The sequence below is a fragment of the Nicotiana sylvestris genome, chromosome 4 (genome assembly GCF_000393655.2).
Source record: "Nicotiana sylvestris chromosome 4, ASM39365v2, whole genome shotgun sequence".
Classification (NCBI taxonomy): Eukaryota; Viridiplantae; Streptophyta; class Magnoliopsida; order Solanales; family Solanaceae; genus Nicotiana; species Nicotiana sylvestris.
Window position 1 is genome coordinate 26,729,830 of NC_091060.1, and position 21,222 is coordinate 26,751,051.

A 21,222-nucleotide genomic window follows, 5' to 3' on the forward strand; every position below is an offset into this window, starting at 1 on the left:
AACTTGGGAGACTACCTCTATTGCACTTGAATAAGGATTGGAAAGTAGTCCAACTAGTCACACTTACATCATAATGGAGATTTACTTCAAATATTTGCCGATGAAATTTTTAAAAAATTTAATCACCTGGAATCATATAAATTTTGACTTTTAGCGAATCGCACAATAAATTTTCAATAAATTTCTTGTTGATTGTTCCGTCCCTAAACTTTATGTTAGGGAACTGTATTTATTTTTATTCATGATTGCTCATCTTGAGTCTCTATACTATGTTACATCAAATAGGAGTGAAGGAATAGATATTGACCTAATCATCAAATTAATATAAGTCATCTTGACTAGCCAATGTAGCATATATTCATTTTAGGAATTGGACAAACGCCAATTTATAATAAAACTTTTTGTTTTTTTATAATTGTGGTGTCCAGCTTGCACGCACCTCGACTAATTCCACGGGATACCTGCTCCACCAAGGCTTGGATAGATGGGGATAAATCACCTAGTATTTTTGCCTCCGCTAGAATTTTGAACCTGAGACTTCATGGTTCTCACCCGCTTTATTGATCACTAGATCACACCCTTAGATGTTATTTAAAAACTTTTTTTTAATGATATTGTACAAATGAATGGAATATTATATCTCACCCTTAGATGCTATTTAAAAACTTTTTTTTAATGATATTGTACAAATGAATGGAATATTATATCTCACAATGAGAACAAAATGTAAAAGTTAAGTTTTGAAGTGCAATTCAAATAAAAGGTGCATTTAAATAATATATAGAATCATATGTATCCGAACTCCCCCTTTCATCATATGCATGGTGATTTAATGTGGTAAAGAAAACCTTTAATTTGTCGGAGAACTAAAAATTAATTGTACTTGGAATTTGATATAAAAACTTGATAACTTGGAAAGATTAGATGCATTATTATCATCATATGTCGCTAAACATAACAAATAATAACATTTCACACTAACTAAAAAAGCTTGAACAAGATTGTTACAACTTTGTTGACGTGACCATAAAAGGAGATAATATTTTTATTTATTAACTAGGGACAATATTAAAACCTTCTTCAGATTAGGTTTCACAACGCTAACCTCCCATGTAACTTTACAATATTACATTTGCCTCCTTATCTCAATTTTTGTGTATCAACACTATATATCAGTGACGGGACCATGAAACATATGTAGATGTAAAGCTTGATGCTCAAGTTATCCCCAAGAGAACAAGTGTCAAGTATCTCGGGTCTATTATCTGGCCCGGTGCTGTTGACGGACAAAATGACAGTCAAGTTCAATGTGCTTAGTATGCTCGTGAAAAATCGGGTTTTTGGCAATATGGATCGCCGCCTGGTTGTCAGAATGAAGAGGAATGGGCAAAACCAGCGGAATCAAGAGGTCATCGAGGAGATGGACCAACTAGGTGAGCTCAGCCACGACACGACGCATGGAGCGGTACTCAACTTCAGCGAAAGATAGCGAGACTGATAGTTGCTTCTTAGATTTTCAAGAAATGGGACAACCACCAAGGCTAACAAAGAAGCCACTAATAGAGCGGCGCGAATCAGGGCAAGAACCCCAATCGGAATCACAGAAGGCAAGCAAATCCAAAGAAGGATAAGGAGACATGAACAGACCAAGACCAGGGTCCAAAAGCAAATAGCGTAGACAGTGATGAGCAGCTTGGAGATGAAGATCACGAGGAGCCTGCATAAATTGGCTTAAATGCTGAACGATAAAAGAAAGATCAGGACATGTATGCGTCAAAAAATTGAGTTTGCCCAGAAGTCAGACGGTATAAAGTAGGATCAGAAAGGGGAATCCCATGGCCAGCATGCAACTTGATAGAAGGATCCAACGAGGAACTGGCCAGCGACAAATTAAGACACCCAAACTCCTCCAAAAGGTCGAGTAAATTTTCGTTGACCGAGAATGATGCCAGAATCCTCACGAAGGACTTCCATGCCCAGAAAAAAAGTTAAGTTTCCTAGGTCCTTAATCTTGAATTCACTGTGTAAGAAGGCTTTTAAGTCATGTAATTCTTCAACATAGTTCCCCGTAAGCAAGATGTCATCAACGTAAACAGCCACCAAAGAGATAGAGAGACCGGACCTTTTGTAGAATAGGGAATAGTCGTTCATAGAATGAGTAAACCCTTTAAAGTTCAGAGCTGCAGTTAAACGAGCATACAACTGGCGAGAAGCCTGGCGTGTATTATATAGAGACTTCTTAAGTCGGCAAATAATATTAGGAGCAGCAGGTGTAAGGCCTGCCGGAAATTTCATATAGACCTCTTCATGGAGGTCACCATGAAGAAACACATTGTTCACATCTAACTGAAAGAGTTCCCAATTCTTTTTGACTGCCAAAGCTAGGATGCAACGTATGGTGGTCATTTTGACCACCGGAGAGAAGGTTTCTGTAAAATCAACGCCTTCCCTCTGTATATCACCACGAATCACAAAAGAGCCTTCATTCGATCCACACTCCCATCAGATTTCAATTTAACCTTATAGACCCACTTAGATGGTAGGGCCTTTCTATCAAGGGGCAAAGGAACCACCTCCCAAGTATCATTGAGCAACAAAACATCAAGTTCTTTGGCCATAGCTTCTTGCCAACTAGGGTGCATAGCTGCCTGGGAATAACTAGACGGTTCTTGGATATGGGTAGAGAATTAAGCAACTTCTTATTAGAGGAAAATAAATCATTGAAAGAAAATTGCAAAGGGGAAATAGGGGAAAGAAAACAAAAAGTAGAAACAACATCTAAATGCACAGCATTACATACATAATCAGCTAAGTAGGAGGGAGTTTTGCGATCCCTGAAAGACCTGCGCAAAGCAGTCTGTAGAGAGTCAAGAGAATAGGAAGAAGCATTAGAAAAAGGAGAGGGACTAGGTAACAAGAGAGGAAGATGAACCAGAAGAAGAGAAGATAGGAGGGGAACTAGGTGAAGGAGAGGAAGAAGGAATAGAAGAGGACTGAGGAGGAGAACTAGGAGTAGTAGTAGGAGACTGAGAAGCAGAAGGGACAGAAGTAGAAAGAATAGGTATAGGGGGAGAAGGATAACTAGGGGAGACTGAGATATGAGGTGTAGTACTAGGAAACAAAGGTGAAGATTCAGTGTTTAAGATAGAGAATGGAAAAATTTTCTAATGAATAACAACATTTCTGGAGACAAAGATGTGATTGGTAATTAGGTTTAAGAGTTTGTAACCAAGAAAAACACAAGCATCAGCTCTAGGATCAAGTTTCCCTCTATGGTGAGACAAAGTAGAAGTAAAGCATAGGCAGCCAAAATATTTTAGAAAAGTGTAATCAGGAGGCTTGTGAAATAAAATTTCATAAGGTGTTTTATAGTGAAGAAGCTTGGTAGGAAATCTGTTGATGAGAAAAGTAGCAGTAAGTAGACATTCTCCCCAATAACAGATAGGCACTTTAGAATGAAACAAGAGAGCTCTAAAGGTTTCTAGCAAATGTTTGTGTTTTCTTTCAACAATACCATTCTGTTGAGGAGTTCCTACACAAGAGGTTTGGTGTATAATCCTTTTAGAAAGAAAATAAGATGTGACTGCAGTGCTGCTACCTAGTTCAAAGGCATTATCAGATCTAATTTTATTGACTTTGGTGTCAAATTGTCTCTCTACCATAGAAATAAATGATTGTAACACAGTAAAGCCATTGCTTTTAGTGCCTAGGAGAAAAGTCCATGTGCCTCTACTATAGTCATCCACTATAGAAAGAAAAAAATCTGAAACCATCATGAGTAGGGACTTTATATGGTCCCAAGTATCTATGTTGATTAGCTCAAACACATGAGAGGTATAACTGGTGCTATTGGAAAAAGGTAACTTGTGTTGCTGGGCCATAGGGCAAATAGAACAAGAGAAAGGATTATCACTGGAACATTGTTGTTTACAAATGGGAATATATCTCATGGTAGATATAGGTAAATGACCCAACCTTACATGCCAAAGATTATCACATGAAGCAGTAGAACTAGACATAGAAGAATGTAAAATATCAAACTTGGACAAAGTGTTACAACTATGTTTAATAGCTGAAGTTTTATTATCTATGTGCAGGGAATCAGCAGGAAGATGAACAGAATGCAAAAGGTAGAGCCCAGCCTCGATTTCACCAAGAACCAGAGGCTTCCTCAAGGAAAGGCCCTGCAAGAAACAGGTAAAATCACTGAAGGTAAGAATAGGATGAAACCGATCACATAATCGATGAACAGAAATAAAGTACTGCCCACATAAAGTACTGTTTGTAGAGTTAATAAAGAGTAAACTGTCACTTGTCCTGCATGAGTGACTCCAACTCTCTGGGAATTAGGTAGAGTAACATTGATAGGACTAGATAAAGTAATGACATTGGACATAATGGTGAAATTAAAGCTCGTGTGCTCGGAAGCTCCCAAGTCAATGATCCAAAAGTGGTTCTTAGAAGATGTAGAAGGATGAGTAAGAATAAGTAGGAATGTACCAGCACAATTGGCAACAACACTAGCCTCAAAAATAGGAGCTTTTTGGCCAATTTTAACTTGTAGCTCCATCAGTTGTGTAAGTTGTCCCTGATTTATACCAATAGTAGCTTCAGTCTCGGAGATGTTGGTTTGAAACTGCCCAGGTCCTTCATCTGAAAATACTGCATTCCCTTGAATTGAATATTGAAACTTGTTCTGTCTATTAGAGTTTTTGAATGTCCGTGGATAACCATGCAACTTGAAATATTTATCAATGGTATGTCCTTCCTTCTTGCAGTAGTTACAAAATAGAGTCTTCCTATATTCCTGATTGTTCTTGGAAGGCTGTGTTCCTACCATATTACCTCAATAAGTATTTGGATTTCCATATCTCTGTTTGTTCTGATTAAAATTCTGCCCAGGTACAGCAAAAGAACTGGATTCAGTGGGATATTGAGCCATGTTTTGGATGCTCCTCTACCTTTCCTCTTGAAGAAGAAGGTAATATGCTCTATCAATTGTTTTGAGTGTTGCATCATCATTATGTTTCCTGTCACTCCAGTATATGTTTCATTTAAACCCATCAAAAATTGCACCAACTTCTGTCTTTCCTCAAGTGCAAAATTCTTCTCAGTTGCTCCACATTTACAATCAATACACATACACATTGTCCTAGCCTCCCCCCCCCTCAAGTTAACCGATGTGTCACTAAGCCTAACTTGAACAGATTTCGTTCAAAGGCTGATTTGGCAAATGGTCTGGTGAGTGTATCAGCTAGTTGGTCAGCAGAATGAACATGAACGACTTGAACCACCTTTTGTTCAATATGGTTGCGCACAAAGTGAAAATCCACCTCAACATGCTTCATGCGACTATGAAGACCCTAATTCTCACTTAGGTAAGTGACACTAATGTTGTCACAATAGATTGTAGGGGTGTCACTGACTGGAAGCTTCATCTCAAGTAATAGGTTTCGCACCCACAACAGCTCGGCAAGAGCATTGGCAACAACTCTATGTTCAGCTTCAGTTGATGAGCGAGCTATATTTTTCTGCTTTTTTGAAGACCAATTGATATAATTTCGACCAAGAAACAAAATATAGCAAGATGTGGAAGATCTGTCAGTGAGATCTCTAGCCCAGTCGGCATCAGAATACATATGCAGATTAAAATCAAGATTTGAGGACACACGTAGGCCAAACTGGATAGTACCACGAAGATACCTAAGAACACGTTTCACAACTTTCCAATGTAGGTCTGATGGCGATTGCATAAACTAGGACAGTTTGTTAAGCGCATAGGAAATGTCTGGCCTTGTAAAAGATAGATATTGAAGTCTGCCTAGTACTCGGAGATAGTGAGTTGCATCTGTAAGTTGAGCCCCATCATTGAGGTTGAGTAACTCAGAGTTACTCATTGGTGTTTTAGCACTTTTGCAATCAGACATCAATTCTATAATTTCATTGACATAATTTGCTTGAGAGAGGATAATGTCATCAGAACTTGGAATCACCTCAACACCAAGAAAACAGTAAAGGTTTTCCAAATCTTTAATTGAAAAGCGAGAGGCAAGAGAAGCTATAAACTCATTCACAGTAATAAGGTTGCTGCCGATGACGATGATGTCGTCAACATAAACCAGATGAACATGAAACTAGTGTTGTTGATCCTAATGAATAAGGAGTTATCAGATTCAGTCTTGATAAATCCCATGTAGAGAAGATGGCCTTTGAGTGAATTGTACCAAGCCCGAGGCGCGTGCTTCAGGCCATAAATTTCCTTGCGCAACTTATAAATATGAGTCAGATTATTGTCACAAACAAAACCCGGAGGTTACATCATGTAAACCTCCTCTTCAAGGTCATCTTGAAGAAAGGCATTGTTGACGTCGAGCCGGCGAAGAGGCCAATGAAACCGGAGGGCAACATCAAGGATGATTCGGATAGTTGTGGGTTTGACTACCAGACTGAAAGCCGAGTGAAAATCAACACCCGGCCTCTGAGTAAATCCTTTGGCAACCAATCTCGCTTTGTAGCGATCAACCGACCCGTCTGCTTGTTTTTTTTAATCCTGAAAAGCCACTTACAAGAAACAACATTTTTAGAAGGATCATTTGGAACGAGTTCTCAAGTACGGTTAGTCGGTAAAGCACCAAATTCTGATTTTTTAGCTTTTCTCCACTCAGGGTGTTTCTCGGCTTGTTTAAAGGATGTGGTACAAGTGAGGTTTCTAAGTGGGCGAGGTAGTCAAAAATTCTGTTGTTGGTTTCTGATATTATTCTGAGAGCGAGTGATTATGCGATTGGGAAGGGACGGGCAGTGGGGTACAATAGGTTCGACTGGTAGTGCCGCTAGGTTGTTGCTGGTTCGAACAGAGGTAGCAGGGGGATGAGCCATGTTTTTGGGTTGGGGTGTTCTACGATGATATACTACGAGTGGTGGAGAGGTTTGTAATGGTTTGGATGTAGAATTCGGTGAATTTATAGGGTTGTTGAGGGGTGGTGGGTGAAGAAGTTGGAAATGGACAATTAGACTCTCCTAGGCAGTGGGAATTATAGAAAAAGGAGGAGATTGAAGCATACCTTGAGTAGAAGTGTGTGGAGAGCCGAAATCCGCTTCTGCCACTGCCGCATCGGAGATGGATAACTGTAAAGGGGTTTCTGTTGGGTTAGGAGGAGAAGTCTTCGTGGGGGATTAGATTCTACAACTACTGAATTAGGAGGATTCTCAGTGGGTATTTTAATCGAATGGGGCAACTCTGCAATAATGGAAATATTAGGGATGGGGGTAGGTGAATTAACAATTCTAATATTTGCCCATTCCAAGTGAGTTGTTTTAATTGCAATATTAGAGAATAAATTTTTGAATGGAAAATTATTCTCAACAAATTACACATCTCGCGATAAATAAATTTTTTGACGAGATTGGATCAAAGCACCGGTGGCAGTGATGGGTCAAGGAAAAACCAAGATAAATACATGGGATGAATTTTGGTTCAAATTTATTTTTGGAGTATGATTTGAGCCATGGATAACATAAACATACAAAAATTCGCAGGGAAGCATAGTCATGTGCCTTGCCAAATAATTTTTCAAATGGAGAATTATTATTTAAAAGTATTGTGGGTAGTCGATTAATTAAATAAACCGCATAGTGACATGCGAAGGACCAAAAATGTGATGGAAGAGACGCCTCATGTAAGATAGTTCTTGCAGTTTCAATAGTGTGGCAATGTTTGCGCTCAGCAAGAGCAACTCTTTGAGGTGTATAGGGTGGGGTGGAAAGATATTCAATACCCTAAAGTGAAAGATAAGTGTCAAGACTTTTATACTCTTCTCCACATCAGTATAAAGCGATAAAATTTTGGTATCGAAATATTTTTCTATCAAATGATGGAATACTTGAAAAATGTCTCTAACTTCAGATTTTATTTAAGTGTGTACAGCCAAGTGTATCTTGTGTATTGATCAATAAAAATACAGTAATATAATTTTTTATCAAGAGATAACACAGGAGAGGGACCCATAAATCACTAAAAATAATTTGAAGAGCCTTAGAGCTTTCTAGAGTTAATTTGTGAAACGGGTGCCGATGGACTTTATTGGACAAACAATAATTTCAATAAAGAAACTTGTCTCTCTCAACAAACGAGAGCGAGAATTTATTCAAGACATATGTAAGAACTCTAGAGTACGGATGACCCAGTCTTTGGTGCCAAGTGGTAAGGAAAATTGCAGTGGTAGATATGTGAGCTTGTGGATGTGAAGTGGACCACTCATACAGTCCATTTTTTATCCGACCGTGCGCCAATGGTGTCTGCATTTTCAGATCCTTCACAAGAAAAGAGAAAGAAAAGAATTCAAGAGACGTTAGATTGTCCTGATAGAATTTGGAAACAGAAATAAGATTGTGTTTAATAGCCGGAGCACAAAGAGTGTGAGTTAGCTTAAAAACATTATTTGATGCATTTAACTGAGTAGAATCGATATGTGAGATGGAATTTTGTTACCATCACCCATGGAGACATCCTCGTTTCTGTGGTACGGTTGTAGGTTGTGAGGTTCAGTGGTGATATGGTGTGTGGCACCAAAGTTGACTATTCACGGGTCAGCAATGGTGTTGAAGCCTATGATATAATTGGCTTTGGCCTCAAAGTGATTGTATGACTTGGATCGACACACATTTATAACATGGCCAATCTTGTTGCATAATTGACAACGAATAACACTTGTTGTGTTATTGTGTGAGGGTTGCCACTAGATGGATGTATTGGAACGGTTGTTCTATCGCCATGGTTGAGAGTTGTTGTTGTAGGATTGACGACGGTTGTTGCGATTGTTGGAATTGTTGTTCGATTTGTTGTGAGTGGCAACCGCTGCTGTGATAGGATTGTGGGTTTTCTTAGCTTCCTCGTGACGAATATAGAGCTCATGGTCAAGCAGTTTTTCATATAGTTCTTCATAGGTGATTGTGGTGTCACGTACTCGTATGTCAGCCGAGATCTCACGAAACTCAGGGCCAAGTCCACTTAGGATTTTGACGATAAGTTCAGAGTTAGTGACCGGGGCACCTACTGTGGCAAGTTCATCTGAAAGGGACCGAATACGCTGAGGGTACTCGGTAATGGGAATGGTGTCTTTAGTGATTCGTGCATGCTGATCACAAAGACTGAAGATCCGAGTTTGGGACTTGTTTGCATAAGCAGTGTGCAAGGAGTCCCAAGCCTGTTTGGATATGTTGGCAGCAGCAACCGTTGAGGCAATTGTAGGCTCAACAGACGCCATAAGGGCATTCTGGATAAGTTGATCCTGGCGGAACCAAAGTGTATACACAGGGTTGGGGGTTGTGTTGGACAAAAAGTAGTGCTCGGGGTGGAAATAAGAGTAGAACATCTTGGTGACCATAGAGGTCATGGCCGTGCATAAGCATGGAGAACTGAGTTTCCAAGTGGCAAAATTGTGACTGCCACTAAGTTTGATTGGTAGTTGAAAAGCGGGGTTGAATTGAACTATGGTTGTAGTACCAGTGGTGTTGTCGTCATTGACAACTCTGGGAGTGGTTCGATCTTTCGTCGTTGGAGAAGAAAAAATATAGGAATCTTGCTCATTAGAGTTGTATAGGCTCAAATACCATATGAACAATTAAAGATATGATAGAAAACTGTATTTTTATTGAATGTCAAGCTAAGTTTAAATACAAGTCTTCCTCAGAGTACTCCTAGAATCAGGAGACTTATTCAAATCAAAACACTATCAAAAGTTAACTAACTAAATGATAAATATGATCTGGAAGGATAAATCTAAATCTATATCTAATCTAAGGATAAGCATCAAAGATAAGAATTAATCCTAAAAGATAACAACGGATAACAACTTTTGTTCCAATACTGCTTTTGGTTGAAAACACCATAGGCTTCTCCAATAGATATACTAAAGAGATTCCTGCACAAAATTTACAGCTTTAGATGAAGCTTTCATAAAGAAAGTCAAGTAGTGCTATGGAAAAAGCATTCGATGGACAACAAATAATTGTTGAGCTCCACAAGATGAAATCCCAACATCATGTTGACTGTTGGTTTAGGAGAAATAACATGGAAGGTATATATTATAGTTATATTACATATTTCAAATAAGGAAAGATTTTATACCAGGTAAAAAAATTTAATTGAATTCAACTCCTAAATATTTAGGACTTCTTATATTGTTCAAACAAGGATAGCTTTAAAACCAAAATATTAGTTTATTTTAAAGTCAAAATTCTTATAAAAATAATTAAATGCTAATTTTGTCTAATATAATCTAGTTTTTGAAAGGTAAAAAGAGGTTGTTCAATTAATTTACTTGTTGCTAGAAGTCCTTCCATTTGAAGCAGTAATGCTATCTTTTCCACTTAAACTTTTTGTGTGGAATATATTGAAATATCTAAAAGGTTCTTAGTGTGCATATTAAAAATGTCTAAAAGCTTATTAGTTTGTTGTACTTATTTGTATTAAAAGTATGAAAATATAATAATTCAAAAGGTGTTAGTCCATAGTAATATAGCTGATAATATTTGTATATTATAGAACAAATATAAATACTCTTGGCCAGAGGCGGACCGAGCATTTGAGCAAGACGGGATCACCATTATATGCTAATTAATAGCGATAAAATTTGACGGACAACTTTTTAAAAACTCAATGATTATGATGACTTATCATCCAAGTACAAATAAAAAGAAGTTCTAAAGAAATAAAAAGCATCGAACAAAGAAAGATTTCTTCGCAAATAGGTGCTATGGAAAGGAAAAGTACTTGATTTAAGACTGTTTCAAACTTTAAAATTTCTAGCTTTTTCTCAATTAAAAAAAGTATCTATGATCAAAAGGGTGTTCAAACTTCAAATATTATCAGAAAAACTTACTAAAGAAATCAAGATTAAGGGTGTGCTAATAGTCAAAGAACATAAGAAAAGCCTCAAACTCTTAATTAGATATCATTACCGAGTTAGAGTTGACGGATATCCGCTACTTTGTCAAAGTGATTGTTGAAGAAAGTTGTGGCAGAAGGATTTGTATTTTTCTACTTCTAAAGCGCGATAAATTGCAATTTGAGGCTTTTAATTTTAAGGGAGGGATTTGAAAAGGAATAAAATTAAGTAAGTTGACTATTATATATTAAAATTAAACTATAATTGAATTCAAAAAAAGATAAAAGTAAAAAGTGAAGAAGTTTGGTATTAAATACAAATTAGTTGACTTCAAAAGAGGTATAATAAAAAGGTGAGGAGAAAGTGGTGAAAATGGGATTGGAACCCACGACCTCTAGCAAAACTGAAAATTTAAGCACCCCAAAAAACCACTCCTCCACCCTGCCTCTTTGTGGCTAGGGGCACACGAAAATTATTTAAGGAGTCCTAGCTGTATGTAGAAATATATATAAGATATTTACAGGATTTTTGTCGAGGCTAACGGGTCCCATAACTATCAACTTAGGTCCACCTCTGCTCTTGGCTAAAAAAAATAGTAAAGTAAAATCTAAATATATTGTGTTTTTTCCCTTGCCTGTTTCACATCTCCACTCTTAATATTGTAGATTGTAATGTCCTAAAATATAGGACTTCCAACGTATTTCGTTTAAATAAAGAAGTTTTTGAATAATAAAATATATAGTTGTTGTCAAAATTATTTTCAAGATCTAAATGTTAGAAAAATAATCATATGATAGTTTTGTCCAATATGAAATTAATTTTTAAGGGTAACAAAAACGAATGACATTTCGCTAAAGGCCTTCGTGCTTTTAATATAAATATAGATATTGCTTCGGACGTATCCGAAGGTCCCCCTTCCATTTTCGAACTCTAATAATTTATAATTTGCTTTTTCTCTCTCTTTAAACTAGTCTCTTTAGAGCGGTAAAATTGTATTTAAGGGTATATTATTTCAAAAAAACATTTTCCTTTCCACGCAAACTTTAAAATAAGCATCAATAACATTATATGCATTCTTATCATCCTATGTCTAGAGCTGTCAAAACGAGCTAGCCCAGCCCAATTCAGCCCAAGTCTCGTGGACTTTTAAATTTGGTGGGCTAGGCCGGACCGACCCTTCATCTATATGAGCCTTAAAATGGACAGTTCAGCCCAGCCCTAAGAGGGCCGCGGGCTAGGGCGGGTCGGCTCTTCAATTTCTTTAGAAAAAAATATTTCTTTAAATATTTTTTCGTAACATAATCTCTTAATTATATGAACAGCTTCTGTTTATTTAGAGTGTACAAGAATCTTGATATTTGACAAGGAATCTCGTAATTGAAATGCAAATTCTCTTTATCTCTAGCTCTTCTTTTTTTAGCGTTACATGAATATTTTTTTAGTACTTTTCTTTCACTTTCCTTAGGTTCACGAATTGCTTCGATAAGTTTATATGTTAAGGTTTTATAATTTAGGTTTAACATTATTTGTTGATTTCATCATTATAGTCCATAAAGTTTTTAAAATTCATGAAATTTGTTAGTGTTGTCAATTTTTTTTTTTTTGGTATTAAAACTTGACCTTTTACTATACTAAAGAGCAATTTAATAATTAATAATATATTAAAGTAATCAAACTAATCATTGGCCACTTAAAGTAATATTTTCTTTTGAAAAAAATTATTATTGACCACTTAAAACTTTCGTAGTTCGTTGTTAATTAAGCAAAAGAAAAACTAATCTTGTCATACTACATGCATATCAAAAATATAAATTCTAGTTGATATGGAAGGATAAATGAGCAATCTAAGTTTGGAAAATAGGGATTATAGTTAATATTTTTTTTTAGTTTTTATTTTTTTTAAATATTTAAGTTTGAATTTAATTAATTTTTGGCCCACGGGCCGCCCCAGGCCCAGCCTCGGTCAAGCCTCAAGGGCCAGCGGGCTGACTTAGGCCGGGCTTATAAGTCTCACTTTTAAGTGAGCTAAAACAATCTTAACCCAGCCCTACCCAAATAGCGGGTTGGGTTGGGCTGGCTCACGGGGCCAAGCCCATTTTAACGGCTCTACCTATGTCACTAGACAAAGCAAATAATAATATGTTAAAATGGCATGGCGTAGCCATTTTTACGGTTGGCTATCAAAAAATAGCCACCAATCTAAATGTAATCGATTTCTAGCCATTTTAACTTAAAATACATTGGTAAATGACATAATTGCCCTTGACCTTTTAACATACTGTTTAGTTACTTTTTATCGCCTTTCTCTTTATTTTTACAGCAGTGTACGGAGTTCGCTTTCGTGAGAGAACACTTTTCTTCGAATCTTGTCTGGGTTAGGTCCAATTTTCTTCAAATTATGGGTGAGTTTTGGTTTTACGATAATGTATTTGAATTTTTGTTGTTATTGTTGGTTCTTTAGGTTTAAGTTTGATTTCCGTACCGTTAGGGTTTAATATTTGTTGTATTTTAACTTTTACGTTTTTTTCTTTATTCAATAGTTTGTCTTATTTCTGGTAATTTTGTCACTCTATTATTAGTTTTATGTTGTAATCGTTGTGTAATTTGTTTTTATAAGCTTTTCAAAAAAAATTCTAGTCTTTGTATATTAGGGTTAATTTTCAAGTATTTTCATGCTTCATCTGCATTTTAGATTTCTCCAGTTCTTGTTAAATATGGTTTAGTATTTTATACGGGAAATCTGTATTCTAAAGGCTTGTTTCCCAGTTTTTTATACTGTGTGGTTTTTTATTATGTTTTTTGTTTATTAAATTTACTAAAATTTTGTCCAGTATATTATACTGGAAGTCTGTCATGTGAATGTTTGGTTCTAGTATGTTATACCGGATGAATATTATAATATAGTTGAGTTTTGTTTCATTCCAATATATTTTACGGGACGTCTGCTGTGTGTAAGCTTTTTCTCCAATATATTATACTGGATGAGTGTAGACATGTGATTTTTGACCCTCCCCGAGAATTTTCACATTTTTAGCGTAAATATTTAATTTAGGCCTAATATAGCTATTTCAACTATTTTTGACTTCTTTACTTTATTTTCGTCACAAAAATGAAAAATTACAAAAAAAAAAGGATATATAAATTTTAGTTCATGTATTTCTCATAAACTCTAAAAATACAAAAATAGTACTTTATATTTTTATCTCTATATAAAAACGAAAATTACAAAAAATAATTTCATTAATATTTTGTAGTCTTTTTAATTCTTAAAAATACAAAAATAGTACTTTATATTTTTATCTCTATATAAAAACGAAAATTACAAAAAAAAATAGTTTCATTAATGTTTTGTAGTCATTTTAATCTTGAAAAATATCCAAAAATAGTTTTGTTTTAATTATCACTCTCACTTTAATAGTTATTTTGTTTACGTGGGACTAATTAAATATGATCGTGTTTTTATTCTCGGTTGCGGGGAAAGAATAACATTTGGATTCAAAAGATCCATTTTTAGGCCCAATTTTTGGACCTATCCCAAAACATTTTCAGTCGAGACACACATGAAAACACACGCTAACACATGCCAACACATGCTAACACATGCCAACACATGCCGACACATGCTAACACATGCCAACACATGCTAGCACATGAACACACACACTCTCTACACTTTACAACTCACACTCCACAAACACACAAAAAACAACACACAAATGGGATGAAAAGCAAAATAAAATGACAACCATGTCTCCATTTTCGGCCACCCCAAAAAGAGCCATAAAATCCCCTCAAATCCATCACCAAAGGGAGAAAAAAGAGGATAGAAAGTTAGCCTCTAGAGCTAAAAAGAGGGCGGTATACATTCTGTATACACTGGATATACAGTAAATATACATAGGATATACACGATATACATTCTGCATACAAGGAATATACAGCGGCAGAAAGAACTAAAAATGGCGTAGACCCCCTCATTCTTGAGAATTCTCTGCCACACAAACACTCATAAATATGGAGAACAATCTCACACCATAAGACTGGAGAGCTATATCCATTTTTCACTTTGATTAGATTTTACTTCAAGAGGAAGAAAAATCGAAACAATACCGGAGTTGCAATGAGATGCTCGTGTTTGGCCAAGAGGTTCCGATCCCGTTCGTAGTCCGATCCGCAATTCCGAGTATATTGCTCGTTGTTTCTATTGTTGCTGTTTCGTTGATATTCCATTCAGTTTCTCATTTCTGTTGCTTACTTGTACCTCCGAACAAAGGCTAAATATAAAGAAAACTTCTTTTAAGGTCGGTTTCTTCCTTATCCTTTATGTTATTGTTTTAATTATTTGTGAAGATTTGGTTTATACTTTTATGAAATATATCATGTTTACTTTGCTTTTTTCTTATTATTTGGGTTTAATTGCTCGTGTTTGCAATGTCCTCATAGATTGATATTGAATTACTTTTGAGTAATGTTGTTAGAATGATTTTGTTGTTGGGTATTTCTTGTTTGGGATTGATCACAAAGTTGACTGTGATTAAAGCTTTGATGACATAGGCCAGGAGGGAATAATCTGATTTGAGGCCTGATTTAAAGATTGCAATATATAGTTTAACATGGTACAATCCGACTCATTTATCAATTAGGATATTGCTTTTATTATTAGAGACAAGAGGTAGAGTAGAAATCGTAGTCACTTTAGGATCGACCTTTAATAAAATGAGACGAGCCTCGCCAAATAAAATGCATAAATTGTGGGACCCTCAATAGATGGTTATTTTAAATGCTTAGATTTCGGGACATGCCGTTTAGAGAATTTTGCGGCCTTCCCAAAATAATAACGCATTAGTATCTTTAGACGCGTATTTAATAATGTTATCTCCCTAAACTCGGGTGCACATTTATGTGACCCAAATCCAAATCTTAACGGAGTCGAAATTTGTCAACAACCACGGGTGCATTGATTGCGACGTAGTTCGAGACGTGTTTTCACGACGTTGCAATTCCTTTAAAAAATAATAATAAAGCGGTAAATAATTAAAATTGCACTATAGTCTTGAACATGTATTAAAATCAGATATTTTAGTCATTACAACAATTTAAGCGACCGTGCTAGAACCACGGGATCCGGGGGTGCCTAACACCTTCCCTCGGGTCAACAGAATTCCTTACTTAGAATTTCTGGTTCGCAAACTTCATTTGGAAAGTCGAATATTTTCCTCGAATTGGGATTCAAGATAAACCGGTGACTTGGGACACCAAAAGCCGCCTATGAATGTTCATGAATTGTTCTTCTCTTTTGCTTTGAAATTTATCGTAAAGCATGATTTATAGAAGCTGAGATGGAGGGAAACCATATTAAAAAGAAAATTACTTCCAATCATACAGAATTACCCAAGCATTTTACGAACAGATTGTCTCTAGCCTATTACCTCTAACCATTGGCAAGCACGAAACGAGGTATTAATTAATACTAATAAGACAAATGGAAACAGTAGGGTAACAAATCATGATTCCCTTTTATATATTTTGAATTCGTAAAAAAAAGTTGAGCCACAGGTAAAAACATTCTAGCTACAGATAATGAGATCCAAAAACAAACCAGCTGCTCTAAAATCAAGCATACCATTTTAATCCTAACGGAGAAGACACAATAAATATCCGAAAGGAAAAAAAAGAAAAGCAATTCATGTACCTTAAGATGCAGTGGGCCAATGAATCAAATTAATCAATATGCAGACAACAATACCAAACGGATCCATCAGGGAATAAACATGAATCGATATTAACGTAGACCATATCCAATTTTGCGTTGAAACTAAAACTAAAATCAACAAAACCATACCATGAACAACAGAAAACATCAGAGAACAAACTCCACCATGTATACACGAACAAATTTCAGCAAATTCATAGCACATGGATGCCTGAACAACATTTACATTTCGAGATTGAGATAAATGCCTCTAAACATCATTCGAGACAAACTTGAATAGCCAAAGAAAGGCGAGAGGAAAGCTGTAGCTTAGCAAAACAGAACCACCGAAGAACAACTCACACAACTGAACCTCAAACTTAAATTTTAAGTCCAAACAATTGAAACAAACAGACCTGGACCATTGAAAAAATCACTTAACGCGAAACTAACACGAGTTCAAGCTGGTCTTTAGCTAAATCAGTAGCATACATCAACAAAACCTAAAACTGAAAAGAAGAACCCAGAGAATATAGTCCTATTCTGGAAGAATGACAGGATGAAAGGAAATAGACATATCAAACAGTGCTTATGGAACTCGTCTCGAGCTTATACGAGCAAACTGAACCCAAACACTTACAACAAGCTCTATAGAACCCATTACTGAACTATGGATCATTTGAACAATAATAAGTTTCTTTATCAAATAGCTAATCAAACTGATTCTAACAGCAAATGACGTGTTTCAGTAACTCAAACGACCAAGAATCAAATCTGACTTTGATCAAACGCATTTGTCAAACGATCAGATTCGTACCAGTATTGCAGGGCAGACAATTTCAGAGTTCAATTCATATATAAACTAAACTAAACAGAACCAGAATAAACATGAACACATTGTTCATTTGAAGTCGACGACACTTGATTCAGAATATTCTTCAAGCTTGAATAACCGTCAAGACATGTAGGGAATGAAAGACGACTATTCAAATCGACTTCTACTAATTGAAAATACTCAAATACATCATACTACTGAGAATGAATTCATTCAACACGAGATTCGATCCCAGCACAAACAGAGCACTCGAGACAGAAACACATAGTTCAAAGCACTAAAACAAAACAGAATCGCAAGAACAGAGAGATGAAGATTCTGAAATTTCGAACTTCTTTTGATAATAGAATCGAAGGACATTACACGATTTCGACTCCAAACTTTCAGCAGTAAAATAACAGAAGGTTCGAAACACAGCCAAATCAGTAGCAAAGGCGAGCAACAATCAGAAGTTTAGACAGCGACGAACTCAGCAATTCTCAAACGAGCTCCATTTGTAAACCAACTCCATCACACGCACGATTAAACCAGAGACGATATGCGAAGAAATCGAAACTCTTTTTTTTTATTTTTGTTTCATTTTGTTTTTACTCTAACGAAGAGAAATAGAAATCTGGGATCGTTTCTGTATTTTCTGGGATTGAAACTAAAAGAAAGTCCAAAACAACGAGGGTTCGGTATCAATCAAACAAAACGCCGAGAATCAGAAAAACAAAATAGAAATTAGAAATCAAACCTCCGAACTTTTTTTTCCCCCTCAAAGAATCGGATTAAGCCCTTTTATGAAACGAATCCCTGATGAATGTGGGGATCGGATTGAACGAAATCAATCCAATGCCTCACATTCATCCAACGAATCGTCTCTAGGACCTTCCAATCGCGTGCCTCCTCTCAAAATCGAGCGAGTGAACAGAAATGAATCTTGGCCTCAGAAAATCCGTTAGCAACAGTAAGAGGATAGGTAGAGGGACGCGTGGGTTAGGCCTTGATGCTCACTCGCGTGAATTTTGACGATTTATTGGGACGGATTTGAGGCCTGACTCACGTGTTCTTCAAAGAAGAAGAACAGTCACGGAGGGGTGGGTTTTGGGATTAAGGGTCTGTGGGTTTGACTGATGGACGGGTCGGGTCATGGGCCAGGAGGGGTGATTTGGGCTGGGGTTGGAATGGGTATTGATTTTGGGCTGGGATCCGTTTGGGTTGGGGGGTTTTAAGAACGGAATTGGCCCAGATTTTGGGTCTTTTTAAGACCACATATTCTACTCTTATTTTCTTTTCTCTTTTATTTCTTTTTTCTCATTTTTAAATTTTTTTATAATTTTTTCTAATTTTTATAAAGATGTAAAACTAACATGAAATCCTAATTATTTCAAAACAAAGACTAATTAATTCCTAAAATTGTTTAAAAAAACTATTTCATGACAAATTCACAATAAAAATCATTAAAATGCAAAAGTGAACTAATTTTGTGATTTTTCATGTTTTGTTTAAACAAATTAACCCTTAATTGATACTAAAATATAAAACTAAAACCTAAATGCAAAATGCATATTTTTGTATTTTATATAAACTAAAATGCGACAATTATCAAGGAAATGACACCGAAATGCACAAAAATTGTAAAAATAAAGAAAAATTATTTTGTTGGAATTTTTTGGGAATTATTCATATATAGGGCAAAAATCACGTGCTCACACATAGGAGACGCACTTCCTAAATTAAGATTTCATGCATAGGAGACACACTTCCTAGTTTAAAATCATTAAAGTTTTACCCATATGAGACGCACTTCCTAAGTTTATTTTTACCCCTAGGACACGCACTTCCTAAGTTTATTTTTACCCATAGGAGATGCACTTCCTAAGTTTATTTTCATGCATAGGAGACGCACTTCCTAAATTAAGATTTCATGCATAGGAGACGCACTTCCTAGTTTAAAATCATTAAAGTTTTACCCATAGGAGACGCACTTCCTAAGTTTATTTTTACCCCTAGGACACGCACTTCCTAAATTAAGATTTCCTTCATAGACGCACTTCCTAGTTTAAAATCATTAAAGTTTCACCCATAGGAGACGCACTTCCTAAGTTTATTTTACCCATAGGAGACACACTTCCTAAGTTTATCTTTACCCCTAGGAGACGCACTTCCTAAGTTTATTTTTACCCATAGGAGACGCACTTCCTAAGTTTATTTTACCCCTAGGAGACGCACTTCCTAAATTTATCTTTCCCCTAGGAGACGCACTTCCTAAGTTTATTTTACCCCTAGGAGACGCACTTTCTAAGTTTATATTTCCCCTAGGAGACGCACTTCCTAAGTTTATTTTACCCATAGGAGACACACTTCCTAAGTTTATCTTTATCCCTAGGAGACGCACTTCCTGAGTTTATTTTTACCCATAGGAGACGCACTTCCTAAGTTTATTTTACCCCTAGGAGACGCACTTCCTAAGTTTATCTTTCCCCTAGGAGACGCACTTCCTAAGTTTATCTTTACCCCTAGGAGACGCACTTCCTAAGTTTATTTTTACCCATAGGAGATGCACTTCCTAAAAGTTTGTTTTCATTATAGGAGACACACTTCCTAAATCAATAGTTTAGTCATAGGAGACGCACTTCCTAGTTTTAGTCACTGAAGTTTTCACCCCCAGGAGACACACTTCTTAGTCTTGGTCATTTAAATTCACCCCTAGGAGACGCACTTCCTAGTTTGTTTCATTTAGGTTCTATTTTAGCAGACGCATTTGGTAGTCAAAGTTTTTTGGTTTTACTCGTAGGAGACGCACATCCTAGTCTAGTCTTTAGTTTACGCTTATCATTGCATCAGTAGTATCAGTGGCTTACAATTTTGCTAATGACTCACAAATCTTCCTAGTGCAAACAAGTGTAGGAAATTTTGTTTGTTTTGGTTGTAGGATGCCGCCCTGAGAGCGGAGGGTTACAACAAAAAATCCCAGCATTCAATCCAAGTTAGAAGTAGCAGAAGCTCGCCTCAAGAATTCGAGTCGACAGAATTTAGTCACAATAAAGAAAAATATAGAAAAAAAGAAGAAGAGAAAGGCGAGAAGTCAATCAAAAAATGCAGAAGTTGATGAAAGATGGGGTTGCTCAAGACATGGCCAAGGTCACAAGCATTGCAAGGCTGGTCCTGATCCGGAGAGCCGAAGAAAGAAGAACGAGTTGGCACCTGCAGCTAACGAGCGTCAAGGTTCAAATGTAAAGTCTGCATGAAGCACCATTCAAGACTCGAGACCAAGGTTCAGAGGACTTATAGATAGGAATTTTGTAATTAGTAGCTGATAGGCTTAGTTAGTTTTTTTTTTCATTTTGATTTTGATGTAATAACAAGACCACGGACCGGAACCCCGACGGAACGGCACCTCGATCGGCTCTTCACTTCGGTACACTCCATATTCTCACTCACTTCCGAACTACACGTGGCCTGATTCCTTTATAGCCAAGGATATGTAGGCAGCTCTGATACCAGGGCTCGGTCACATTCCCTTCCTTTTCTTTAGTTTTAGTCTCTCTGAATAAGGGTCGGGTCAAAACATGTCTAGTCGTTCTTTGTCGGAAAACTTTTCGTGTTTCCAGTCAAAGAGGGGCAGCTGTAGACGTGTGATTTTTGACCCTCCCCGAGAATTTTCACATTTTTAGCGTAAATATTTAATTTAGGCCTAATATAGTTATTTCAACTATTTTTGACTTCTTTACTTTATTTTCGTCACAAAAATGAAAAATTACAAAAAAAGGATATATAAATTTTAGTTCATGTATTTCTCATAAACTCTAAAAATACAAAAATAG

At 36.4% G+C, this 21,222-nt stretch overlaps 1 protein-coding gene across 2 annotated transcripts; it reads right to left on the reverse strand.

The window, feature by feature from the left end:
- Positions 1–3,889: 3,889 nt before the first annotated feature.
- On the reverse strand, positions 3,890–7,215 carry LOC104247199 (uncharacterized). 2 transcript variants are annotated; one of them, XR_011406718.1, is made up of 3 exons: positions 7,062–7,215; positions 4,501–6,550; positions 3,890–4,184 (listed from the first exon to the last, which is right to left on the reverse strand). XR_011406718.1 is itself a non-coding variant. In XM_070171855.1 (2 exons), exons 1-2 carry the CDS (start codon positions 4,838–4,840, stop codon positions 4,150–4,152), a joined length of 375 nt encoding a protein of 124 aa, XP_070027956.1. In that variant the 5' UTR covers positions 4,841–7,211; the 3' UTR covers positions 3,890–4,149. The 2 variants fall into 2 exon arrangements, 1 of the variants encoding a protein (XP_070027956.1); XM_070171855.1 differs by having other exon boundaries at positions 4,501–7,211.
- Between the last annotated feature and the right edge of the window lie 14,007 nt (positions 7,216–21,222).